The following is a 26957-nucleotide window of genomic DNA, read 5'->3' as shown; positions in this document are numbered from 1 at the left end:
TCCCATCGTGGCGCAGGGGTTAACGAATCTGACCAGGAACCATGAGGTTGCAGGTTCAATCCCTGCCCTTGCTCAGTGGGTTAAGGATCCGGCGTTGCCGTGAGCTGTGGGGTAGGTTGCAGACGCGGCTCGGATCCAGCGTTGCTGTGGCTCTGGCGTAGGCCGGTGGCTACAGCTCCGATTCGACCCCTAGCCTGGGAACCTCCATATGCCGCGGGAGCAGCCCTAGAAAAGGCAAAAAGACCAAAAAAAAAAAAAAAGAGGGGTTAACATTATTTAAAAGGAGGATAAATAAAATTTAAACGCTAACAGCAGTAGATGTTGGCAAAGGTGTGGAGATGCTAGAACTCTCCTGTTGCCGGTCAGAGTGTAAAATGGTACTTCACTTTGGAAACCAGCTCAGCGGTCTCTAGAAGTTAAAGATACGCTTTCCTTGCAGCCCACTCCTTCCACTTCTTGGCATCAGTCACCCAAGAAAAGCCCAAGCATTTGTCCACATAAACGCTGGCACTCGAACGCTCAAGGTGGTTTTCTTCCTGTAGCCCAAGGGTGGAATCAGCCCACACGCTCATCGGCAGATGAGCTGTTACGCCCAGATGCCTGAATACGGAGGCCCCTGGGCAGTAGGAAGGACCGCATCCCCGATGTAGGTAACAGTTGGCTGCGTCTCTAAAATGCTGTGGTGAACGAAGGAAGCCAAACCCAAAGACGTGTTCCTTCTGTAACCCCGTCTACGTGAGCTTCTCCAGGGTACAGAACTAGGCCGTCATGGCCTGATCCTTCCCCCTGACCTCGCGGACAGCTGGTTTTGTGGTTGGGGGAAGTGAATTGACTGGGAAGCACAGGAGGGAACTTTCTGGGACGACGGAAGTGTTCTAGCTCTTGGCTGGGGTGGTGGTTACACTGTGATATGCAGTTGTCAAAACTCATTCAGCAGTGTACTTTGTACTTTTTTTTTTTTTTAGGGTGGCACCTGTGGCATATGGAGGTTCCCAGGCTAGGGGTTGAATCGGAGCTGTATCCACCAGCCTATGCCAGAGCCACAGCAACGCCAGATCCGAGCCACCTCTTCGACCTACACCACAGCTCATGACAGTGCCGGATCCCTAACCCACTGAGTGAGGCCAGGGATCGAACCCGCAACCTCATGGATGCTAGTTGGGTTCATTAACCACTGAGCCACGACGGGAACTCCCAGCAGTATACTTTAAATGGCCGTTTTATTATCTGTCAGTTGTGCCTCAATTAAAGTAAATTTCAAAAACTTCACTGTTTATTTCTTAAACTAGCCTGTTGTCATTTCATTAATTTCTTACCTCTGTGGATGTTTTTGAGGTTTTGTATCTGAAACGGACTAGAATATATGCTTATCAACCTTTTTTAAAGTTGCTTATCTTAAATCTAGAAACATAAAACTTAGAAAATCATGGGATTTTTTTTATTATGAGTGCTGTGAAATTATATATGTATTTAAACAGCAAACATTTTGGGGTTTTTTGGTCCCTTTTTATTTTTCAGGGCCACACCCACAGCATATGGAAGTTTCCAGGCTAGGGGTTGAATCGGAGCTGCTACTGCAGGCCTACGCCACAGGCGCAGCACCTTGGGAGCAGAGCCACATCTGCAGCCTGTGTAGCAGCTCGCAGCAGTACCTGATCCTTAACCCACTTAGGCCAGTGATTGAACCTGCATCTGACAAAACTAGTCAGATTTGTTGCCACTGAGCCACAGTGGGAATTCCCAAGGTTTTTAATGCACACCAATAATCTCTGTATTTAAAAATAATGAAAGTACATAAACACAAGACTCATACAATCCTGCTTTCTCAATTGGTCAGTAGTGGAGGTAGGGCCCGGCTGGGGTACTTTGCCTGAGACGGCACCATGCTAGCCTCACAGCACCCTTGTCTTGTTCTTTGGAAGTTGCTTTGGATAAGACCTGGCCGAGAGATCCCTTGTGGTGCAGCAGGTTAAGGATCTGGCATTATCACTGCAGCACGTCACTGCTCATGGATGCTAGTCGGGCTCTTAACCCGCTGACCCACAATGGGAACTCCCACTTTTCTGTTACTATTTTTGTCTTTTTAGGGCTGCACCCACAGCATATGGAGGTGCCCAGGCTAGGGTACAAATCGGAGCTGTAATTGCTGGCCTCCACCACAGCCACAGCAACGCTGGATCTGAGCTGCATCTGCGACTTAAACCACAGCCCACGGCAATGCCTTAACCCACTGAACGAGGCCAGGGATCAGACCTGCGTCCTCATGGATGCTAGTCAGATTTGTTTCCATGGGAAACTCCTCTGTTATTTCTGATGTCTAGGATTACATTCGGCACGTTGAGGGTGAGTGAGTTGTCGTGGTATTGAACATGTAGAGTACTCAGAAAATGCCAGTGCTCTTGACCCTGTCACAGTCACCCTGTCATGCGAATAGGGAACACTGGGGTGCTGGTCCCTCTCTGTCCCTTATGCTGGGCTCTTGAGCACATAGTTTAGTTTCTTCATTTATGAAGCTCCATTGCTGCTGCTGCTTATCGCCTTTCCAGGCAGACATGAGTTGGGCGACATAGGAGGGCGGTGATGGGGCCCAGGGAAATTTGGGTTAATGAGGTGTTGGGAGAGAGACCGATAAAATGGTGTCGAGCACGGAGACTCCCGTGGGAAGACAGGATGAAAAGAAGTCTGGGCTTTGGAGTTTGAGAAGATGCTGTCTCTGTAGATGGTGATTGGTGGTCAGGGCATGGTGGAAAGAGTCACCTATAAACCCACTCAACGAGCCGTCGTCGGCCGGAGTCTGTGGCCAGGCACAGGGGCTGGTGCTGTGAGCGCTGGGTGAGCTGGGACCTGCATTAGCTAGAGGACCCCTGGTAGAAGTTTTCTGTCAGGTGAGCCTCCTGTGCATAAAATGTTGTAAATTGGAGGAGTGAAGTCTCTTAATTCATTGTTCTGCAAGTAGGTTTGTGGACGTCTGGAGAAAGAAGGGGTGACGGGCCCAGATGAGTGGTCGTGAAGGCTGGGGTGAGAGGCTTCTGGTTTTCTCTGCACTTGTTGAGGGTGGGGGTGGGCCAGGCCATGTTCGTTGTGGACAGTGGGTGACAGCAGTGCTATGCATTCATTGGGAACCTAAACCCTGGCTGGGGAATTCAGGGTCCTGAGGGGGGCCCCTGGGACCTCAGGCGGCAGTCCCTGCTGGAAGGGGTCTCCTTGTCTCGGGGCCTGCATTTGTAGAAGCCTGCTGGTCTGTCACTGGGAGAACTTTTCAGCTAATTTTACTAGTCGTGGCAGTGGCTTGTCCTCTCTGTGACCTGGAGTTGAACTCATCAGATAATGAGGGACCTTGATGTGTCCAAGGGAGCAGGATTTGATTTCTTCTTATTAGAGGCAGCGAGAAGAAATAAGCGAAGAATTAGGTCATAGGTTTGTCTGAATAAATTGATTTCATATGGAGAATTTAAAGTTGTTCCTCTGGGGTTTAGTTTACATAGAGAGAATACATACTGATAGGCCTGCCATAAAAGGATTGAATTTGCGTCAGATGTTTTTGTTTTCTTAAAAAAAACCCTCTGGGAATTCCCATTGTGGCACAGCAGAAGTGAATCCAGCTAGGAACCATGAGGTTGTGAGTTCGATCCCTGGCCTTGTTCAGTGGGTTGCCGTGAGCTGTGGTGCAGGTTGCAGATGCAGCTCGGATCTGGCATTGCCGTGGCTGTGGTGTAGGCTGACAGCTGTAGCTCCAATTAGAACCCTAGCCTGGGAACTTCCATATGTCTCAGGTGTGGCCCTGAAAAACAAAACAAAAGCTTTTGTTGTGATTGGAAAATCTCAGGTGAAAATTAGAACCCTTTATTGTGTTAAAGCAGGAATTTGGGGCATTGTGACAGTTTTACCAGGCACTTTTGGAGAATGAACAGATCTCTTCTCAAATGGAAGTTGCTGTCACCTGGCAGTTGACAGTATGTATATTTGAAAAGGGGTGTGCTTGGTATTGCTTTCTTGGGATTGTAGATGAACAGAATGGGTGTTCCAGCTAAACTATTGAACAAGTCCTGATTCCATTTTCTGGGAATCTAGAGTGTGCTTGAACACCGTAAAATCCGGGGAGGATTGGAGTTGGAGGCGTGGGGGTTGGAGCCTCTGACAGGAATTACAAGGGGTGTCCAGGTGGCGGCAGGTAGCGGGGGTTCTGAGTACAGATGGACCTAGAGGTAGGAAGTGGGCATCTGAGGGGGGCCTTGCACCTGTGTGGTTAGCACAGATGGGCTGGTGGGAGACGGATGTGGCTGGAATTGAAACGCTGCCCCCCCTTGTCAGCTCTGTGCCCGCAGCCATGGCCCTTCCCTCTCTGCCTGGGATGCCTGGGCTCCTCTGTCCAGCGCACAGATTGGTTGTGAAGGTATGCTGCCTGGTCATGTCTGGCACAGTAACACATGCATGAAGCATGTGCTTGTGAGTCAGTGTGCCGTGGGAGGCGGTCAGGACCGAGCTTCAGAACCCTGCCTGTCTGCACAGACCGTCTGACCCGGGGCACCCCGTTTGAACGCTGCCTGTTTCCTCATTGGTAGAATGGGGGCGTGCCACCTGAGGGCATCACTGTGAGGCTTCAACGAGTTCATCAATGGAAAGCGATGACTCAAGTGCAAAGTTTACGATGAACACGACAGACATGCCTAATGTTGGTATTTCTCGTCGGCGGGGAGTGGGGACAGATGCTTGCAGAGTCTCTCAGCTGCCACTCCGCAGATGTGTTATCTTTTTGTGCTTATTTCACATAGATGATTCTCTGTCGATAATGACTCAGTCTTTGGGTGTAGGCCATACCTGTGGTGTTTTTAATGAGATATTTGTGTTTTAAATCTTTTATATATATATTTCAGCTTCTCGAGACCAGGTGGCAGTGAGATGGCATTTGTCTCGCACATTTATTTAGGTTGTGTATCCTGTGTTGCAGTATAGTCGATTTACAATGTTGTGTTAGTTTCAGTGCACAGCAGAGTGACTCAGTTACACATACACACATATCTATTCTTTTTCAGATTTGTTTCCCACATAGGGAATAGTGAGTAGAGTTCCCTGAGCTACACAGTAGGTCTTTGTTGATTGTCTTTTTTTTTTTTTTTTGTCTTTTTGCTATTTCTTTGGGCTGCTCCTGTGGCATATGGAGGTTCCCAGGCCAGGGGTTGAATCAGAGCTGTAGCCACCGGCCTACGCCAGAGCCACAGCAACACGGGATCTGAGCCGCATCTGCGACCTACACCACAGCTCATGGCAATGCCAGGGATGATCCACTTTTTTTTTTTTTTTTGTCTTTTTGCCATTTCTTGGGCCGCTCCCTCGGCATATGGAGGTTCCCAGGCTAGGGGTTGAATCGGAGCTGTAGCCACCGGCCTACGCCAGAGCCACAGCAACGTGGGATCCGAGCTGCGTCTGCAACCTACCCCACAGCTCACAGCAACGCCGGATCATTAACCCACTGAGCAAGGGCAGGGACCGAACCCGCAACCTCATGGTTCCTAGTCGGATTCGTTAACCACTGTGCCACGACGGGAACTCCTGATTGTCTATTTTATATATAGGATTGTGTATATGTAAATCCCAAAACTCCTAATTTATCCCTCCCCCCTCAACCAGGAAAAGTTCTTATGAGAAAATAAATTAATTTATGTTCCCCTAATTTCAAGGAACCTATTTAAAAATCCTGATGTGTGTGCATCCTGGCCCTCGAGAAAAACGATGCAGATAAACATACATTCCAGTCTGAGTGTATTTTGTTCTCTGTAGGTTGGGAATCCACGTGTTGAACTTACCCTCTCAGAGCTCCAAGATATGGCAGCTAGGCAACAACAGCAAATTGAAAACCAGCAGCAAATGTTGGTTGCCAAGGTAGGTTGTTAAACATTCAACAAGTGTGTTCTACATTAGTTCTTTTTTTGGCTGAGCCTGTGGCATGTGGAAGTTCCTGGGCCAGGGATGGAACCCAAACCACAGTTGTGGGCCGCACCACAGCTGCAGCAACGCCAGCTCCTTCACCCGTTGCACCACAGGGGAATTTCCGTCTGCATTGTTTAGATTGGGGTTGATACATTGGTGGCTCACCCCTGGAAGCAGGACCGCGCCGCCGAAGTGTTAAACAGTGTCTGTCCTGATTGTCTCTTCTGTAACAAGACAGGCAGGCTATGGCCTCTTGAAGTTGGGAGATGACCAGGGCAGGAAGATGTGCCCCTTGGCGTATGTACACACAACCCCCAGGGCAGTACATGATTGACCTGACCCAACTGTAGATAAAGTTTGGAGAGAAAGGATGCTTTCCGTTGTTGCCTCCTTTCCCTTCTGGTGTGGTTGGCATCAGTGTTCTAGAAGAAGCCAGCAACTCATGATAAGACCCTGGTCGTGGGCCCCAAAGACAGTGGCTTTGCTTTGTCCCACCCTACAAGGCATCTCTTTGGTGTATTACAGTGCAGGGCTCCATCAGCACTCTCTTGATAGACTGCCTGTTAGATCTGCTGTCCAACCCCTGGAACAGGATTTGGAACTGATACTAACACACAGTAAGGCCAGACAGAGCGAAACAAAGGAGTTTGGAGAAGAGAAAGCTTTACTACAGGGCTAGGCAAGGAAAATGGGCGGCCGGTGCTCAAAAACTCTGAATGGCCCGATGGTTTTCAGGGAAGCTTCCCCCCCCCCCGCCCGCCCATTTTTTGGCCGCTCTGCACCATATGGAGCTCTTGGGCCAGGGATCAGATCCAAGCCACAGTTGCAACCTGTGCCACAGCACCTGTGCCACACGTGTGACAACGCTGGATCCTTTAACCCACTGTGCCAGGCCAAGGATTGAACCTGCAGAGATGCTACTGATCCCATTGCACCTCAGTTGGAACTCCTGGAGAGGCCTTTTTATTAGCAAAAGTGGGGGCGAGGGTGGCTGGGTGTGTGACTTTGTGATGGGTTGGCGGTGAGGTGCTAGGCTGGTGTCCAGGAATCTAGTGCTCTGCCTGAAGCCCCATCCCCCACCTGGGCGAGGGCCTTAGTTCCTCAGAAGGATTGAGGAATGTCTTGTTATGTGTGTCCTTTGAGGAGGAAGCAGGACCCCGTTGTTTCCTGTCTGCCCCGCGTCTGTGTCTGCATTCCCTTACTCAGTAACTGAACCTACCTTTTGGAACTCAGAGAAGGGTTAGTGTCTGAAACCTTTTTTCCTATAAATCAGAGATGGGGACGCAGAAAGGCGTTTCCACCCAGGAGGGCCACACAGGGTCCTGCTTGGCTTCACGACTTTTCTAAGCAATGGTCTAGTCTCGGGCTGAAAAATCAGACCTATGACACGTGCCTGCTGGGAGTGATGTATGCTGTAATGAGCTTAAGCGCTCGAAACCAGGTGGCGAGAACACGCAGAATCACCGACTAGGTCTTACTCATTTCTTGGTAGAGAGGTTTTCTCAGTAACCACATGTCCAATTCCACTTTTTTTCATGTATTGCATATGTAATTTTATCCACTTTTGCATAAATAATAGTTTAAATTGGACTTGTTTTACAAAGTTTATTGGGTATACAAGAATAAAGAACAACTAAAAGTGAAGTAAACTGGGAGTCCCCTGGTCGCCTAGCAGTTAAGGATTCGGCATTTATGACTGCTGTGGCTTGGGTTCAATCCCTGGCCTGGGAACTTCCACCCCCGAAAAGTTAAGTAAATTGGAAAGTATTTTCATCCCATTAATAACAGTTCTAAGAGGAAATGTACATGGCATTATATGATCACAAAATTTTCTAATTCTACTTGTTTTTTTTCCAAATACTGGTCTGAGTGTTGCTATTTTTAAAAAGTAGATATTTGCAGCAGTATAAATCACAAGTTAATGCTAACTTTTTGCACCTCTACATACGTACTCCCTTCCCTGAGCGTGTACTGCGTCGCACCTTCACGATCACACTTAAACCTCTCCTTAAGTTTCTTTTCTGCACACAGATGGGACTGTGAACATTTAATGTCTACTGTTATCCTTCAGGTATGTTTTCACATTAACAGAGGAAAAGCTTTTGAAGAGTGTTATATGTATTTTTACTTGAGGATTGTCCTGTTCTTGTTGGACTATAAAATATTTCACTACTTTTGAAGAAACTATAATCCTAAGGAAAACAAACACTTCCTCGACTGTTTGATGTCACTTAGCAGATGAGAGGTTCATCTCCTTACCGATCACCTTCTCTCTTTTCAGTATGAAATCCTTTGCTGGCAGGGCTCATTTCCTTTAGGGGCTAAATACCGGGACCCTGGGAAGCCGCGTTGTAGCAACAGGAAACCTGGTACTGACAGCAGGAAGCTTGGGCTGCTGGGGCTTCACACACAGGATGGGGGTGAGGTTGCGTCCAGCATGTCCTCAGTACTCGCTAAGACAGGAGATCTGTGGACGCCACGTAAGCTCTAGTTATCAGTGTATAAAAGTAATCGTAATTTCCATTTTCAAAGTGAGCCATTTCCTCTCTCGTTAGGAGCAGCGTTTACATTTTCTAAAGCAGCAGGAGCGCCGTCAGCAACAGTCTGTTTCTGAAAACGAAAAGCTTCAAAAATTGAAAGAACGCGTGGAAGCCCAGGAAAATAAGCTGAAGAAGATCCGAGCCATGAGAGGACAGGTGGACTACAGCAAAATTATGAATGGCAATCTGTGTACGTGCCACGCCCACTCACACCCCCACGCGCAGGTGTAGCGGAAGTGAGAGTCCAGCTTCCGGATGCGTTCGGTCTTGGGCTGACGTCAGGTCTTGCCGTAGAGAAGCCGCTGAGCTTTGCTGGGCCGTCTGCCTCTAACTGGAGGGTGGGCTGGCCTGGGAGACCCTGCAGGATCTCCTGCAGCCTCCGCAGTGCTGAGGAGCCTTTGGTTCTGTGGGTAGCAGCCACCCTGTGGATCGGGGCTCGGGTGCTCTGAAGACCCCGCCCCTCATGAGGGTCTGTGTTACGTGAATAGCGGACATTTTGTCTGTGGGTTAAGACAAGGCATACGAATGCGCACGTTTTGTTTCGGTGTGTGGATTGCTGCCTGATGAATCAGTTCGTTCAGGGCCTACTTGACGTTACAGTCGTAAGCAGGCTGGACTTGGGGGTCTGGCCCTCCTAGAACCGATGGTTTGCTTGGTGCGTTGGGATTTGCTTTGGAGTTGATTGCCCTAATTTTAAAATATTTATTAGTGCAGACACCATTCTTTTCCATACGAGCAGTCGTATTATATGTTGCAAAGGATTGTTGACATGCGTTTCGGATTATGCAATATTACGGTTTTCTCCTGAAGGTCTGGCACTAGATGATGCTAGTGTTGAGTTAAATGACAGAAATGAAGATGAAATCACAAAACAAAAATAGCAAAAGGCCATGAAAAAAAGAATATCAACTAATTGATTTTTTTTCCTTTATTGGTGGTAATTATAGCTGCTGAAATAGAGAGGTTCAGTGCCATGTTCCAAGAAAAGAAACAGGAAGTACAGACTGCGATTTTACGAGTTGATCAGCTCAGTCAGCAGCTGGAAGATTTAAAGAAAGGAAAACTGAACGGGTTCCAGTCTTACACTGGCAAGCTCGCAGGACCGGCAGCTGTGGAGCTGAAAAGACTATACCAGGAGCTGCAGGTATTGTGCCTGGGTCTGAGGACTGGCTCTGTTCAAATGTCCCTACCTTTGGGGCTTTCTTCCAGTGTAGGCCGGAAACAAATTGGTGGCTTCTAATTTCATCGTAGGTACAAAAAGTACTCAGTACAAAGAGCTTTTAGAACAGCTCTGAGATGGAATTCATGTAGCAAACCCACTGAACGCATACAGGAAAGTGGGCTTGGTGTTTCCGCAGAGTTCTGTCCACCATGGCAGTTGCTTCGAGAGCATCTCCATCCCCCAAAAAACCCAGTGTCTCTCAGCCAGCACCCAGCAGCCGCCTCCTCTACTTTCCATCCCTGGGGATTTGCTGGTTCTGGAACTTTAACAGGGAATGGGAATCATGTAATAGGTAGTTCTTTGACTTTTTCTTTTTTTTTTTTTTTTGCCATTTCTAGGGCCGCTCCTGCGGCATATGGAGGTTCCCAGGCTATGGGTTGAATTGGAGCTGTAGCCACCGGCCCACGCCAGAGCCACAGCAACTCGGGATCCAAGCCGCATCTGCGACCTACACCACAGCTCACGGAAACGCCGGATCGTTAACCCACTGAGCAAGGGCAGGGACCGAACCCGCAACCTCATGGTTCCTAGTCGGATTCGTTAACCACTGCGCCACGACGGGAACTCCAGTTCTTTGACTTCTTTCACTTAGCATGTTTTCAGAACTGAAATGGAGTATGATTTTAATTGGCACTGAACTGGTAAAGAATTAAGCTTTAGATGATACTTAAGGCCTCTGTGTTTTGACGAGATAGATGCTGTTTGGGAGTTCTCGTCGTGGCTCAGTGGTTAACAAACCCAACTAGCATCCATGAGGACACAGGTTCAATCCCTGGCCTCGCTCAGTGGGTTAAGGATCCAGCTTTGCCGTGAGCAGTGGTGTAGGTGGCAGATGCAGCTCGGATCCAGCGTTGCTATTGCTGTGGTGTAGGCCGGTGGCTACAGCTCACTTTAGACCCCTAGCCTGGGAACCTCCATATGCCACGGGTATGGCCATAAAAAGCAAAAAAAAAAAAGTTGTCATTCAGCAGGTGATTTTTTTTAAAGGCAGAAACAAATTTTGCAATACTATGAGCACTTGCAAGAAAAAAGTATTTATTTCATTTTATGAAATGGAATTTTGTTTCGATGGTTTATCTTTTTTTTTTTTTTTTAGGGCTACATCCACGGCATATGGAAGTTCCAAGGCTAGAGGTCGAATTAGAGCTACAGCTGCTGGCCTGCACCACACCACAGCAACGTGGGATCCAAGCTGTGTCTGTGACACCACAGCTCGTGGCAACAGCAGATCTTTAACCCACTGAGTGAGGCCAGGGATCACTCCTGCATTCTTATGGATATAGTCAGATTGCATTTCTGCTGTGCCACAATGGGAACTCCGTTGACCTTTTTTTTTTTTTTCTTTTTCTTTTTTCTTTTTAGGGCCACACACATAGCATATGGAAATTCCCAGGCTAGGGGTTGAATTGGAGCTGTAGCTACTGGCCTGCACCACAGCAACACAGGATCTGAGCTGAGTCTGTGACCTACACCACAGCTCACAGCAGCACCGGATCCCCAGCCCACTGAGCAAGACCAGGGATCGAACCTCCGTCCTCATGGATGCTAGTTAGACTCGTTAACCACTGAGCCATGATGGGAACCCCTGTTTACCTTCTTTATTTCACTTCCTAAAACTATTTTATTGGGTCAGAAAACATCCATTGCAAATGGGTAATGGAGAATTTTTAATTGTGGAGAGTAAACGGACTTGTTGCTGTGAAGTTCTATAGTTTAAATGCATAGAGAGAGTTATAAGAATTTATTGTTTTTTATATTTTTAAGCAATTGTTAAAAGTGCAGGGTTTTTAAGGATTTTTTTTTTGGTGAAGTGTGATGAATGTAGTATATTTCTTTATATGTATTTCCAACTTTTTTATTGGAATGTAGTTTAAAAAGTACATAACCTCCTGTCTGGTAAACACATGCAAGCATGTATTTGCTCGTATGTGTGTGCATCTGAAAATCTTAACAAGACTTAACCTTTTGTGTGCAGGGCACTCTCATGTTTTCTAGTCTCTATTTCATTTTTTGAAAGTGCTGGTTACAACCCGTTAAAAGGACACAAGAACTGGAGTTCCCGTTGTGGCGCAGTGGTTAATGAATCTGACTAGGAACCATGAGGTTGTGGGTTCGATCCCTGGCCTTGCTCAGCGGGTTAAGGATCCGGCGTTGCCGTGAGCAGTGGTGTAGGTCGCAGACGCGGCTCGGATCCTGGGTTGCTGTGGCTCTGGTGTAGACTGGTGGGTACAGCTCCAATTCGACTCCTAGCCTGGGAACCTCCATATGCCATGGGAAGTGGCCCTAGAAAAGACAAAAAAAAAAAAGACACAAGAACGTGTTTGGTGATTTGGCCGTCCTTGGTGAACTGCCTGGGGCAGGACAGACACCTCTCCTTTGTTCCTTAGAGGGCACGTCTGGTGTGTTGTCACTGAAGTACCATTCCAGAGGCCCATCACATGGTCTCCCACAGACACTATTGGTGCTGGTCATTCTGGATGCTTTGAAGAAGATATGTTTGTAGTTATTTGCCTTTTTTTTTTTTTTTTTTGGTCTTTTTAGGGCTGTACCCACGGCATATGGAGATTCCCAGACTAGGGGCTGAATTGGAGCTGTAACTACCAGCTTACACCACAGCCACAGCAACACCAGATCTGAGCCATGTCTGCAGCCTACACCACAGATTCACAGCAATGCTAGATCCTTAACCCACTGATTAAGGCCAGGGATTGAACCCGCAACCTCATGGTTCCTAGTTGGATTCATTTCATTTGCACCATGACGGGAACTCCAGGGGTGTGGGTTTGATACCCAGTACCCAGCCCGGTGCAGTGTGTTAAAGGATCTGGCATTGCCACAGCTTCAGTGTAGGTCTCAGCTGTGGCTTGGATTCAGTCCCTGGACCAGGAACTTCCATATGCTGCAGATGTAGCCATATACTTTAAAAAAAAAGAAAGAAAGGATTTCCTGTTGTGGCACAGCAGAAGCAAATCTGACTAGCATCCATGAGGACGCGGGTTCAATCCCTGGCCTCCCTCAATGGGTTCGGGATCCCACTGAGCTGTTGTGTGAGCTGTGGTGTAGGTCACAGACGAGCCTTGGATCCTGCATTGCCGGGACTGTGGCGTAGGCCAGCAGCAGTAGCTCCAATTCGATCCCTAACCTGGGAACCTCCATATGCCACAGGTACAGCTCTAAAAGGCAAAAATGAAAATTTAAAAAATCTTTTTAAATTTAAAAAAAAAGAGAAGAGAGGGAAGGGAGAACAAAGATAGGAAGATAGTTGTGCAGGGAGCTCTCCTGTGGCTCAGCGGGCTAAGGTCCCCACTGCCATCGCTGTGTCTTGGGTCACTGCTGTTGTGTGGGTTTGACCTCTGGCCCAGGAACTTCTGCATGCTACAGGTGTGGCCAAAAAAGAGAAACGAAAGAAAGAAAAGAACTACGTGGAGTTCCCATTGTGGCTCAGCGGTAACAAGACCGACTGGTATCCATGAGGACACAGGTTCAACCCCTGGCCTCGCTCAGTGGGCTGGGGACCTGGCGTTGCCGTGAGCTGTGGTGTAGGTCGCAGACGCAGCTTGGATCTGGCTTTGCTGAGGCTGTGGCGTAGGCCGGCAGCTGCAGTTCTGATTGGACCCCAAGCCTGGGAACCTCCATATGCTGCGGGTGCAGCCCTAAAAAGCAAAAAAAAGAAAAAAAAAAGAATTATGTTTTGGCCTCATCCATGCTGTGTGTCTGTAAAATACTTAGCACACAGGGACAATGCGGTGTATCTAAGTACACCTGAACTAAATGTCGCTTTTTTCTTTATCTCCCTAACAAAGACTGTTTGATTATTTAATACAGATCATACACGTACTTTCTGTTGTTCAGATTCGTAACCAGCTCAACCAGGAACAGAACTCGAAGCTCCAGCAGCAGAAGGAGCTCTTGAGTAAGCGCAACATGGAGGTGGCCGTGATGGACAAGCGCATCAGTGAGCTGCGGGAGCGTCTCTATGGGAAGAAAATCCAGGTGTGTGAATACGGAAAGATTCCGTGAGCTAAGCTACTAACAACGCTCATCCACAAATGGTACATCTTCACTGTAGTGCCACTCTGCCCCCATCTGTCACAGCCGATGGCACGTAAATCGGCCTCAAGCCATACAGAAATGGGTGGAAGAAAGTTCTTTTTCCCGAAGACACAGTTGCTTCCTGGTATATGCAGTCAGAAGCACCCCCGTGGGCTGTGGGGCTGCTGCTCCGCACGGCCGTCTCTCCAGGCAGCACCGCCTCCTCTCCGCTGGAGGACGCTTCGGCCCTGGAGTTAGCAGCACCCACCGTAAGCTCTGCAACATGCCCAAATGCCTGGACCTCGTGTAGCCTCGTGTACTTGCTGTGAGGTCATCTGTCCTTCCTGCCCCAGGAGTAAGGATGCTTAGCAGTAGCACAGGTGAAGGGCTTTGTAAACTCCTGAGCAATGTGCTGTGGAAAGGCTTAGTACTTTTAGAATCTATTTGAGGGGGAATTCCTTTGTGGCACAGCAGATACGAACCTGACTAGCAACCATGAGGTTGTGGGTTCGATCCCTGGCCTCACTCAGTGGGTCAGAGATCTGGCGTTGCTGTGGCTGTGGTGTAGGCCGGCGACAACAGCTCTGATTAGACCCCTAGCCTGGGAACCTCCATATGCCATGGCTGCAGCCCTAAAAAGACAAAAAAAAAAAGATTAAGAACAATCTTTATTTGATATTTTGAATTTCAAAGGTAATAAATATTCACTGAAAGAAAGTTAAAACAGTACAGAAACATTTAAAGAAAAATATGGAAGTCTTCCATCCTTCTCACTCTCCAGGGATGATGGTTGTTAATGGTTTGTCTTTTGCTTAATGTAGACAGAAAGGCACTCAGTTTTTTCTTATTGTTGTTCTATTTGCTTTATTTTTAAATTTTTTTTCCATCATAGCTGGTTTCTGTCAGTTTTCTGCTGTACAGCAAGGTGACCCGGTCACACGTCCATATATACGTTCTTTTTCTCACGTGATCAGGCTCCATCACAAGTGACTCGATGTGGTTCCCAGCGCTGCACAGCAGGATTTCGTTGCTTATCCATTCCCAAGGCAGCAGATTTCCAGCAGGCGCTCAGGTTTCACTGAAGATGGAATTGTAGGAACTGTGCCCTTCACACTGCTCTGTACATTGTCTTTTTTTTCTTTTTTAATAACTGCAACGCGGACATCGTTCCAGCTCAGTACCTCATTCCTCGTGTAGCCTCTCTATGTCCCTGGGCCTGTAGCCGCTTTACCTGGCCCCACTGTCACAGGCAGGCTGTCCCCAAGTCCTGCGGTCACTCCTGGGGCTTTGGTGAGCACGTGCACCGCTGGGAGCTGATGGGAGGATACGGGGCTGCTGTGTGTGGCGTTTCTGGCCGGATGTGGCACTTGGCCTTCGTTCCACTTGTGCCCCCGCTTGCGGGGAGCAGGGCCTACGGGGAGAGCTGATTGGGCATCCACCGCAGGCGTGGAAATGGAGCGGGCAGCCAGGTAGCTGGGACCGTCCTCCCCAAGTCCCCTTATCCCTGCTCGGGAACTGGTGCCGTCAGGGTGGACAGGTGTCCTCTTGTCAGCTCCTGCTCCGAAGGTGGCTCTCGGGAGGCGAGCGGCAGGCCACAGGGGCTTCGCCGGGGTGGAGGTGCTCGGAGGAGGCCGGAGGAAGAAGGCAGCTGCTTCTGTGGGTCTCAGGGAGTGGCTCTGTTTACCAACCCACACTTTCTTTTTTAACCAGAGCGCGTAAAGCCCGGTGGTGTCGGAACGGTCTCCCCTCTCTCTCTCTCTCTCTCCCTCTCTCTCTCTCTCTCCCTCTCCCTCTCCCTCTCCCTCTCCCTCTCCCTCTCTCTCTCGGGTAACAGCGCCGAGACCGTGGGGCGGACGCGGCGCTCTGTCTGTGCTTGCTTGCCTTACGCTCTTCAGTAACGGTGGACAAGTCAGCTCTCCAGAGAGCTGAAGCCGTTGTGTGTGTACACGTGTGTGGAGCTGATTGTGAGGCGTGGCTTCAGGCGGTTGTGGAAGCTGGCAGTGCAGTGTGAACCCCAGGGCGTGGCTGATGTCGCACCTGGAGTCGCAGGCAGAGCTGCCTCTCCCTCGCAGGACCTCTGAGGCCTTCAGGTGATGGGTGCTGCCCACCCACGGTGTCGAGGGCAAGCTGCTTCGCTCCCAGGTTGTTGGTTTAAATGTTAAAAATACCGTCACAGCAACATCTAGACACGTGTGACCAAGTATCTGGGTATCAGCCTAGCCAAGCTGACAGCTACAATTAACTGTCACAGATGGCTACAGAAACATCACTTCTGATTCCACCTGATACACCAAGGGAGCTCCCTGAAGAGGTTGGTGCTTCTGCGGAGATGTGTCTCCAGAGCAGAGGTTTGAGGCACCTTTGCGCGGTGGTCTGAATCACAGACTCTCGCTCCGAAAGGGCGCGGGCTCGAGCACGCGGATTTCGCAGACGGTTGTAGCGCGGGTGTGGCGTTCTCCCTTGGAGCCCAGCTGAGAGTCAGCGCTTCTCTCGTTATGTCCCTGGTGTGGGCCAGTCATTGTTGGGCAGTGTCACTGGCCATGGCTTGGTGTCCTCAGGAGAATGACAGCGCTGCCTGCATGGAACTGGTCGGAGTCTCACCTTGTTCCAGGCCCCGTCACTTTGTCCTGCGTGGCTCATCCCACCCTGACGACAACCCTTATCCCGACATTTCAGACGTGGGCACAGAGGTTCCGAGACGTTAAGTCACTTGTCCAAGGCAGCACAGCAAGGAAGTGCAGAGCAGGATTTGAAGCCGGGCTCAGAGCCCAGGCTTCACCGATGCCTCTGCCCGCCCAGGGGGGAGGGTCATGCACGTGACGGGCAAGCCTCGCCCTTTCGAGGGCCCGCTCTTCCTGAGAACTGGCTCCTGAGTGAGTGGTTCAAGTCCGAGCAGTTGATCGGACTAAGCTTACAGTTTGTTTGAATTGAGGAGGAACTTGACGCTCGCCACTTCCTCCCGTGTTGCAGCTGAGCCGTGTGAATGGCACGTCGTCACCACAGTCCCCGCTGAGCACGCCGGGCAGGGTCGCTGCAGTGGGGCCTTACATCCAGGTTCCCAGCAGCGGCAGCTACTCTGTTCCTGGAGACCCCGTAAAGCCCCAGTCTCTCACCGTCGCCCCGAGTGCTGCCCACGGAAGGTCCAAGTCTGGTGAGTGGCCCGGGCCCCCTTTGACGGGAAGGGGCACTGTGGGGGGGCAGCGACCTCGGCCACCCTCGGGGCCCCCCAGGACACTTTGTCCTCTAGGGCGGCATCTGGGGAGCTGTGTGCTGCCATGGCAACAGTGATCCTGAAACAAGAACAGATTCTCTTTATTGAACTGTCTTCACTGTGTGGCTTTTCCAAAACCCAGATTGGTTAAGGCCTGATCCTCTCAGGCCACAGGTTTTGCTTACCTGTGAGGCCCTCGGTGGCTGGCAGTGGACGCCTCACTGCGACCCGGCCTGATGCAGCTGCGGCCCCACACACAGGGCACCGTGGCTGGTCTGCCTCTCCTGTCTCGGCACAGTCCTCCTCCACACAGAATCCCCACACCATCCCTCTGGTCCTCGGTCACACGGAGGCGTGAGGTGTAACCGGACCAGGTCCCCACAGGGCGCTGGTGCGCGGCTCTCCTGAGAACGTGGAGTCCCTGCAGCGCCCGCCTCCCAGGCGAGAGCAGGCCGGGCCCGCGCAGAGGCCGCTCTCCTCCTCCCTTGGGGGAAGAGCACCGTGTTTTAAATGGATGCATGAAAAGCCAGGGCTTCTCTGCGGGGAGGTTTGTATACGGCCGGGGCGGACACGGCGGAGCAGACACGGCGGCCCGACACACAGAGGCACTGAGTCCAGCCCACCTGATGGCAGAGCTGCCAACTTGGGTCCGGCTGACAACGTCGAGGATTTCATTGGGTGTGGGAGATCCATGCTGGCTTTTGTTTGCTTCGTGTTCTTTCCTGGCACTGGGCTGAGCAGCAGCGCCTCCGCTGCTCCCGCTGGAGGGCCCGGGGCTTGCTCTGAGCAGGCGGGAGAGGGCGGCGCCGGCTCAGATCTCTTTGCCGCTGGTCTCAGAAGCAGCGTGGCGTTGGCCTGGCGCTGTAAGTGCAGCGCTCTTCCGTGGGCTGATATTTATAGTTTGAACCACTCCACTGCGGGTTCAGCTCTTCAGCGGTTTCCAACGGCGGGTAATTAGCACAGCCAGCTCCCACTCTGCTGCCTTCATCTCAGACACGCCCCGGCCTGGGGATGGCTGGCGTCGCCCCTCTTCTCTGTGGGTGTTGGGGGGGCTGCCACACAGAGGCCGCCGGGAGAAGGCGTCCTTGGGGGCTGGGAGAGTGGGGCCTCCACCAGCTCCGCAGTAGCCTTGCTCTTCTCTGTGCTGTGAGGTGAGCGGACCCCCACGCTGGGGGCAGAACCTGGGCCCAGATGCAGAGCCGGGGCGATAAATCTCCCCGGGGAGACGAACCGTGCCATCGGCTGTCCTGGTTCTGTGTCACACAGATGGCCATGGTAAACGCAGAGTGACCAGCTTGTGGACAGGGTCAGACCTCGACATCGGGCCTGACCGCGGCTTGTCACAGCATCCTGCAAGCCCCTTTGCAAACCGCATGTTGGCTGGCAGGCCTGGTTGGGAGGCTCTGGTCCCCCTCGGTACTGCCAAATCGGCCCTTGCTCTTCTTCCAAACTGACAAAGGCCTGCTCCTCGCGTTCCAGCTTGAGAAAGAAGCCACACAAGCATACCTTGTCCCTGCCTTCAGCAGGTGTGAAAGGAAGGGTCTGATCGATGCTAGCACAGCAGGGGATTTTTGGTTTTGGTTTTACAAAATTAAGATGATTTTGGAGTTCCCACCATGGAACAGTGGGTTAAAAATCTGACTGCAGCAGCTCAGGTTACTGCTGAGGCGCAGGCTTGGTCCCCGGCCTGGCTCAATGGGTTAAAGGATCCAGCTCAGATTGAATCCCTGGCCCAGGAACTTCCATGTGCCACGGGTGTGGCTATAAAAAAAAAAAATAGAAATTAAGATGATTTTGAGTTCATTATGAAGGGTTTGGTTTTATCTTCAGCACAGAAACACCCCATCTCACTTAAGATGACGCTTGTCCATTTCTCATAAGACGTAATGATCCTCCTTCTGTATCTCTTGCCTCATCCTGAGGAAAGACGATTCTTCGTCCCTTTGTGCCTGATGTCCATAAGCCCTCCCAGAGCAGCTGGTGGCCGCATGTCCTGTGACCTGTGGGAGGGCAGGACTCCAGTGCCCGTGGCCTCCCTCCCCCTCCCTCCTGAGTCAGCGTGGGCTCGGGTTGTTTCCCCATCAGCCCAGAGGTCACCCTCGGCGCATCCATTTCTGGCCTCGTGCCTCCACCAGACCAGTACAGCCAGTACAGCCAAGGGGGCATGAAAGCCCCACTGCAAAGCCATGGTGCCAACTAGGCCGGGGCCTGCCTCACCGGGGCCCTGGCAGCTGCCCCAGAGCCCTTCCGAGCCCGCAGCCGGGAGCCTGCCATGATGCGTGGCGACGTGGGAAGAGGCCCTTCTCCCACTGCACCCCCCACCCCCGTGGCTGTGTACAAAGCCCCCTTGGAGCAGACCCTTCCTGTCTCACGAGCCACAGGTCTGGGCTCAGGCACTGCTCTTGTGAGGGACAGTGACTTCCCTGCTGCTCCTGTCACCCCCTGCCGGAGCCCGCGGCTGGTGGCGGGACGAGGCTGTGCTGTGCTTGTCCCGAGGGGAGAGGCAGGAGCCTGGGTGGGGCTGTCCTCCGGCCTCTAGGTGCTGTAAGGGTCGGGGTCACTGGGGGAGCAGGGTTACCATGGAAGCCGCGGCACCCTTTCTCAGTTTGGAAGATGCCGTGGTAAAAAGCACACCTTCTCTGTGGCTTTCCTGAAAGCGCTGGCCTTCTAGTCGCTGTGGCAGAATGGCAGCCTGCTACTCTGAGCAGTGGGACCGCTTCTGTCCTCCTTGGTCAAGAATTATTTTCAGAGAATAGAAATTTCTAACACGGTCAGGTTTTTCTCTTAATGCTGGAAGCAGTACAGGTCAAACCTATTGTGGGGGTTTTTTTTATTTCTGTATATAACTATTTGTAATTGGGTTTGGAAACCAAGTGCCAATGCTTCTTTGATTCACTGGTGTTGCTGTAACGGTTTGAGCTGTATTTAATGGGGCCAAGAACGTCTCTGCCATCCTCTGACCCCTTGCCCGGGCTGGAGCAGCGCTGTGCTTGGCCATGGAGCCTCTGTACACGGGGGAGCCTCTGGGCGCTGGCGGTGGTCTTCCCGCCCCACACAGGCCCGGGTGGGGGTGGGGGTGGTCAGTCCCCTGGTTGGTTATTGGAGCACCATCAGGGTGTGACGTCCCAGAAAGTGGTTTTTGCTTCTGACGGGGTTATTCTTAGGTGGGTTCAACTAATTCAAGAAACATTTTACTTAAATTCTGTGTTCTTTTCAAGCCAATGATGGAAACTGGCCAACATTAAAACAAAATTCAGGCTCTTCAGTGAAAGGGACACAGATTGCCAGCGTGGACTGGAGGGACTCCAGCACCGAGGGGCCTCTCAAGCAGGGGGCTGTCTCGAGCCAGCCTGTGCCCTTGCCAGCCTTGGGTGCCACAGAGAAGCTGGTAAGCGGTTTGTTTTTGTCACAGAGCACGAGCTCCTAACTGACCGCATTCCCGCTTGGCCTCCGTCCTCATCTAAGGCGGGGGCAGGCGGCGGCAGGAGACCCATGATCCCGTTCGTGTCCAAATCACATGCAGGCCGGGGCCCGGAGCACTTTTTTCAAAGGATGACTTTGTCTTTCTTTTTAACATCTAAATTTAGGGCCTCGAGATGGGTAAAGTGCCACCCCCGATCCCTGGCGTTGGCAAGCAGCCGCCCCCAAGCTATGGGACATACCCAAGTCCTGCGCCCGTGGGCCCAGGCTCGACCAACTCCCTGGAGAGGAGGAAGGAGGGCAGCTTGCCCAGGCCCAGCACAGGCCTGCCCAGTCGACAGAAACCTGCCCCGCTGCCCCCTGCGGGCAGCCCCCACCCACCGGGTTCCTCGCAGCAGATCCAGCAGAGGATTTCTGTGCCACCAAGTCCCACGTACCCGCCAGCAGGGCTGCCTGCATTTCCAGCTGGAGATGGCAAACCTGAACTCCCACTGACTGTGGCCATTAGGCCTTTTCTGGCTGATAAAGGATCAAGGCCACAGTCCCCCAGGAAAGGACCCCAGACAGTGAATTCAAGCTCCATATACTCCATGTACCTCCAGCAAGCCACACCACCTAAGAACTACCAGCCAGCGGCACACGGCACCTTAAATAAGTCGGTTAAAGCAGGTACGAGGGTCTGGATCTCTTCTCTTGGGGCTAGGAAATCACACCTAAGAAAAAAGGCCAAGCCATAGCCTTACTTCTGGGTCACCTGCATTTAGGATTAAATTGACGCTTACGTAAAGTGTAGCCGGGCCTCTGTGAGAGATGGGGGCACACGGAGAAACGCATAGAGCAGTTGTGCAGGTGGGCCGCAGCTCCGGCCTCCTGTCTGAGCACCCGCCTGCCCACGTTACTCAGGAAATCCAGTTCCCGGAAGGGTGAGATTGTGGAGTTTCCTCTTTTTCTCCTGCTTCAGAGTCACTCGTGCAGGACCTGCCTGGGGAGCTGGCAGCCTCCTAGAGGTAGCTGAGCCAGCCCTGTGGAGGGGTAGTGTCTCGAGGGGGTGGGGATTGCAGCTGTGGCCCCTCCCCAGAGCCCACAGGGAGAAGAGCCCTGGCGGGATGAGGGGATCACGGGATGAGGGGTCCTGGGCAGGAGGTGGAGAGAACGGAGCCTGCCTGGAGGCAGGCAGAGGCTTACGGCGCTTCGGAGCTGTGCGGCAGGCAGGCTGCCGTGCATCAGCACGGGCTGGGGCCTCTAGACCTGCACGCTCCTGGATGGGCTGCCTGCGGCAGGCTCCGGCCCACGTGGAAAGGCTGGCCCCTTCTCTAGAGCTCCCAGGCCGTCAGGGGGGCCCTCCTTTCTGAGGCCGCCTGGGGTGATACCACTCGGCTTGGTTCTTGTTTCCTTGGCCCGGAGAGGGCGAGCACCTGTTGAAGGCAGGAAGGTGGGTTGGTGACCTTTTTTTGTTGTTCCATTTGAAAAAGCCCCGCAGTTTTGGAAACCCCGATGTCAAAACTGATCAATTAGAGACAGCCCACCTTCCAGGAGTGGTGGGGTTCTGTCAACGGCGGGTTCCTTTGGGGTTTAGCACTGGGGCTTAGCATCCTCAGCAGCAGCTTCACGGTCTCTGTGGGAGCCCATCTCCGTGTCATCAAAGGTGCTTGGTGACCAGGCGCCAGACTCCACAGGCTGCTGAGGCCCCATCCGCTGTGTCTCCTCCAGTGTATGGGAAGCCTGTGCTACCGTCTGGCTCGACGTCTCCGTCCCCATTACCGTTTCTGCATGGGTCGCTGGCCACGAGCACCTCGCAGCCCCAGCCACCGTCAGAAAGCGCGGAGAAGGAGCCGGAGCAGGACAGCCCTGCCCCTCCCGGCGACAGGGGCGGCGCCAGCACCGTGGAGAGCCTGCCGAGGCCGCTCAGCCCCACCAAGCTCACGCCCATCGTGCACTCGCCGCTGCGCTACCAGAGCGACGCCGACCTGGAGGCCCTGCGCAGGAAGCTGGCCAACGCGCCCCGGCCTCTGAAGAAGCGCAGCTCCATCACGGAGCCCGAGGGCCCCGGCGGGCCCAACATCCAGAAGCTGCTGTACCAGCGCTTCAACACCCTGGCCGGAGGCATGGAGGGCACCCCCTTCTACCAGCCCAGCCCCTCGCAGGACTTCCTGGGCACCTTAGCCGACGTGGACAATGGGAACACCACGGCCAACGGGAACCTGGGGGAGGCTAGCCCGGCCCCCCCCACAGCCCCTCTCCCCGCGGAGCCGGCCCCGGCCTCAGACGCCAATGACAACCAGCTCCCTTCCCCCGAACCGGAGGGGCTCACCTGTCCCCCAGACACCCACCAAACAGCTGAGCCGGCTGAGGATGACAATAACAACGTGGCCACAGCCCCGTCCACAGAGCAGGTCCCCAGCCCTGGGGCCGAGGCCCCCTCTCCAGGGGAGGAGCAAGTCCTCCTGTCACTTCCCCCGGCCGTGCCCCCTCCTGCTGCCTCTACGGTGGGTGTCACCCTAGACCAAGGCCACCGCTCCCTCGTCACCCAGCCAGCACTTGTCAAGGATGCGCCTGTGTTGGCTGTGGTGCCGGGGGCCCTGGGGCTCTGCGGGGGCTCTTGGGGTGGTGGTCTCCTACTAGGGGCCCGAGAAGATGTCCCCAAGGAGCGAGGCCACGCCTGGGATCCCAAGGGCAGGCAGCGAGGAAGGAGGCCCTCCAGACAAAACCCGGCGGGAGGGCTGCTGAGGGAGCCGAGGGAGGAGGGAGCCCTCACGGGCGGGAGGGAGCTGCCGGCTCTGGGTGGAAGCAGTTAAGCTCGGCTGCCTCCCCTGGGCGCCCCGGGCAGAGCTGGTCCTGTGGGGCCCGGGGCTGCTGCTCCCCCCGGCCTCTAGCCCCTGCCCGCGGCCCGCCGCAGCGGCCTGTCGCCTTTAAGTCACAAGCGTGCTCCTTCCCAATAGAGCAAACGGACCAACCTGAAGAAGCCGAACTCGGAGCGCACGGGGCACGGGCTGAGGGTCCGGTTCAACCCCCTGGCGCTGCTTCTGGACGCCTCCCTGGAGGGGGAGTTCGACCTGGTGCAGAGGGTCATCTACGAGGTGAGCCAGCGCCCCGCGGCCCCGCGCTGCCCGCGCCCGGGCGGGGCTCACGCGCCCTGTGTCCTAGGTGGAGGACCCCAGCAAGCCCAACGACGAGGGCATCACCCCGCTGCACAACGCCGTCTGCGCGGGCCACCACCACATTGTGAGGTTCCTGCTGGACTTCGGCGTCAACGTGAACGCCGCCGACAGCGACGGCTGGTGAGGCCCCGGGTCCGTTGGGTGGTGGGTGTGGGGGGGACGAGGATGCGGCACGTGGTCCCAGAGCTGCTCGGTACCCCCCCCGGCCTGAGTTCTTTCAGCGGTTGTGTGAAGGCCTCGGCTCTGTGAGTGGAAGTGGTTGGCTCGTGCTGCGGTGCAGGCCCTGGGCCTCCTGAGCCGCAGGCAGCTGTCTGTTGTGCGTTCGAACAACTCGTGCTTTTTCAGTGTCACATGTGCACAGCAGTTATCAGCACAGCTGTTGCAAAGGACGCGCCGGCCGTGGGAGGGACGTCCGTCTTCTAGGCCGTTCTCAGTCCACTCCCCACCCGCCCTTTTCCAAAGGCAGCGTGTGGTAGAAATCAGGCCACTGAAAAGACAGCAGCGCGGCTGCTTGCTGGGCACTGAGCAGCCAGCCCTGGGGCGGCCTGGTCCCGGCCACCCCGCAGGGCACGAGCGTCGCTCCCGTCCCTTCCAGGACGCCGCTGCACTGCGCCGCCTCTTGCAACAGCGTCCACCTCTGCAAGCAGCTGGTGGAGAGCGGCGCCGCCATCTTCGCCTCGACCGTCAGCGACATCGAGACGGCTGCAGACAAGTGCGAGGAGATGGAGGAGGGCTACATCCAGTGCTCCCAGTTTCTGTACGGTACGTGGGGGCTGGGGGCGCCGCTCAGGCTTCCGCCCTGCGCCGCTGCGGGGACACGCCCATGCTGCCGACCCGGTGGGGGAGAAGCCCCGTGCTCACCCTCAAGGCAGCCCCGCGAGCCTCCCGATGGAGCGCACACGTCCTCAGACGCGCTCCTGAAGAGTGTGGAAGAGCCACGTTCTCAGGATTCCCTGCCAGGGTATTAAAAACAAAATCGCTTCCATCTTTGCTGCCCTTCTGGGCAGGGGAGGGGGGACGAGGGCAGCTGGGCAGCGCCTGTCTGTGCACTTGGGCTGGGAGGCCCCAGGACTTGCAGTGGGCCCAGGGAGAGTCTGTGTGACCAAGGTGGCCACGAGTGAGAGGCTCTCGTCTTCATAAAGCCGCCTTAGACCCGGCTGGGATTTCCAAGGGCAGGAAGGCCTCTGTCTTGGGGGCTGAACAGTCACAGGCCGTCTGCTCTACAGACAACCGGAGCACCTGTGGGCCCAGCCTACCTGAGACCCTGGGCACACAGCGATCACCGCAACAGGCAGCCCCTCCGGGCCAGTGCCAGTGCAAAGGCCACGTGCGGGGCTGTGGGCTGCAGGCACAGAGGCCTTCCTTGGGCCCCGCAGGCAGGCGAGTCGGGCAGTGAGCTCCCTGGGTCGCGGTGGCGCTGTCCAGTGCTGCTCCTTGAGTGCTTTCAGCCGCCCAGGAGCAGTCACACAGCTTCTTTGGTCGTCGACTTTGGAAGTCTCTTCTAGCTGTGGGTGGTTCGACCATAACGAGTGCCTTTTTGGACAACACACCTTTGCTTCTGGACACAGAGCTCAAGCAGCGGGCCTCCTGCAGGGACTGCGCACAGGAAGCAAAGGGCGGCGGCCGTCCTCGGCTCCAGCCCTGTCCCTTCCTGCCCTGGAGCCGGGTGCTCTCTGCAGCCCACACCCCACGGAGACCTGACCATTCGCTCTCGTGTCCCAGGCGTGCAGGAGAAATTGGGCGTGATGAACAAAGGCGTGGTCTATGCCCTGTGGGCTTACGATGCCCAGAACAGTGACGAGCTGTCCTTCCACGAAGGGGACGCCCTCACCATCCTGAGACGCAAGGATGAAAGCGAGACCGACTGGTGGTGGGCTCGCCTTGGGGACCGGGAGGGCTATGTGCCCAAAAACCTGCTGGGGGTAAGCACCCTGAGTGGCACTCCTGAGGTCTCGTGCCCCTGGTCAGCTGTCCCTTCCTGTCTGCCCGCCGGTCACACGGCACTGGGTGGAGCACGGGGCGAAGTCCTGCTGGGCAGGAGATGGCCTTTCTCAAGTCCTGCGGGCGCCGTGGGGAGGCCTGCGCACCCTGCCGAGGGCTGCTGAGCCACACGCAGCCTGGCTTGGGGGTGGGGAGCCTGCAGGCCGCTCCCTGAGCTGTCAGACCCTCCCTGGGCAGAGCGGGGCCCCTGCTCTCCGTGCTGCGAGCCAGGCGCCTGCAGGAGCCTTACAGTGACAGGCGTGACTGGAGGGTGGCACAGTGCTCTGAGAAGGGGACGGCCATCCTGGGAACTGGGCGGGCCCCTGGAGGAGCTGGTGTGCAGCCTTCTGGGGGAGCCGCCCCGGAGCCTGGCATCTGCACTGGTTCCCTGGTCCTGACTCCCGTCCCTTACTTCCCAGTTGTATCCACGGATCAAACCCCGGCAGCGCACGCTCGCCTGAACTTCCCCAGGAGGCCCGCAGCGGCTTGCCCGCGACGAGGAGCCCCCAAAGAGAGGATCCTGCCGCCTCCCAGGAAGGCCGGAGCTGGAGGTGGCCTGACGGTGCTCCGTCCAGCAGGCAGCATGCATGTGAACCCCAGCAGTTTCTAGGTGAGGCCCCGGCTCCACTCCGCCCCCGGTGGGAGAGCAGGTTCTCCTCCAGGGACACTGAACTTGCTGTTAGCGCAGCTCCGAATAAATAGCCAGCTTTCTCAGCCACCGCCCTGTTGCCAATGAGAAGCCCCGTCATTAACCCCGGGTTGGTCGCCAGTGAAGATACACGCTCTGACGGACACGGGCCCAAGGCCCTCGTTCCCAGTGTCACCCCAGCCCCAGCAGCGAGAACTCGCAGCTGCCAAGGTGCGTCCCCCGCTAGAGCCCTGCCCTCCTGTTCCTGGAGGTCACAGATACCCTCACCCTTTTCATCCTCACCACACGCGTGTCTTCCTCTCGTCACCAAAGGAGCCCCGTTGGAAACGTCTGTCTGTTGGTGGCGCCTAATGCGTGGGCTCCACTTCCCATGTCAGGCCCTGGCCTAGGTCACCCACGGCTGGCGGTGCTGGGCTGGACTCCATGCCACGGGCACGAGGGCCCCTAGGACCAGGCGACACGCGGTCAGGCGTCCCAACCCAGCACCACCTTCTCCGCAGCCCCTTGCTGCCCAGGCGTGTTTCTCAGCCCCTCATGGCGGGGACGCCTGCTCGGCACGAGGGGCAGCGGCGAGGGTCCGGTGGCCGTGATGCAATAACCTTTCCCCCAGTTCCAGACCTAAAGCAAGTATTCACCTCGGGAAGTTTGAACTGGACGTGCGGGCTTTTATGTGTAACCCAAAGTATTTTTTGACTAAGCCACTCAAAACTATCAAAACCATGTTGGAAATGTTTTCTCTCATTAAAATCCAGGCCCTTAGGCTTTATTTTCCATGTACGAGTCTTGTGTGTAATTTATGTACAAACGTGTAGATCCT

At 54.1% G+C, this 26957-nt stretch overlaps 1 protein-coding gene across 3 annotated transcripts in view; it reads left to right on the top strand.

Moving 5' to 3' along the window:
* Positions 1 to 26913, top strand: part of PPP1R13B (protein phosphatase 1 regulatory subunit 13B) — an 89408-nt gene extending 62495 nt beyond the window's left edge. For 2 of the 3 annotated variants that reach the window (XM_047795044.1, XM_047795046.1), the window contains 13 exons: positions 5779 to 5880; positions 8484 to 8658; positions 9416 to 9612; positions 13543 to 13683; positions 16693 to 16873; positions 20152 to 20321; positions 20521 to 21022; positions 22064 to 22839; positions 23293 to 23430; positions 23498 to 23631; positions 24107 to 24273; positions 25234 to 25433; positions 25911 to 26913. In XM_047795044.1, the coding sequence (XP_047651000.1) occupies positions 5779 to 5880; positions 8484 to 8658; positions 9416 to 9612; positions 13543 to 13683; positions 16693 to 16873; positions 20152 to 20321; positions 20521 to 21022; positions 22064 to 22839; positions 23293 to 23430; positions 23498 to 23631; positions 24107 to 24273; positions 25234 to 25433; positions 25911 to 25952 (2925 nt within the window). In that variant the 3' untranslated portion in view covers positions 25953 to 26913. The remainder of the gene's footprint in view (positions 1 to 5778; positions 5881 to 8483; positions 8659 to 9415; positions 9613 to 13542; positions 13684 to 16692; positions 16874 to 20151; positions 20322 to 20520; positions 21023 to 22063; positions 22840 to 23292; positions 23431 to 23497; positions 23632 to 24106; positions 24274 to 25233; positions 25434 to 25910) is intronic. The other variant, XM_047795045.1, reaches the window with a different exon arrangement.
* Positions 26914 to 26957: the final 44 nt, after the last annotated feature.

Source organism: Phacochoerus africanus, chromosome 9 (genome assembly GCF_016906955.1).
Source record: "Phacochoerus africanus isolate WHEZ1 chromosome 9, ROS_Pafr_v1, whole genome shotgun sequence".
Lineage (NCBI taxonomy): Eukaryota > Metazoa > Chordata > Mammalia > Artiodactyla > Suidae > Phacochoerus > Phacochoerus africanus.
Note: the sequence above shows the minus strand (reverse complement) of the source record. Positions and strands in the feature narration are given on the sequence as shown.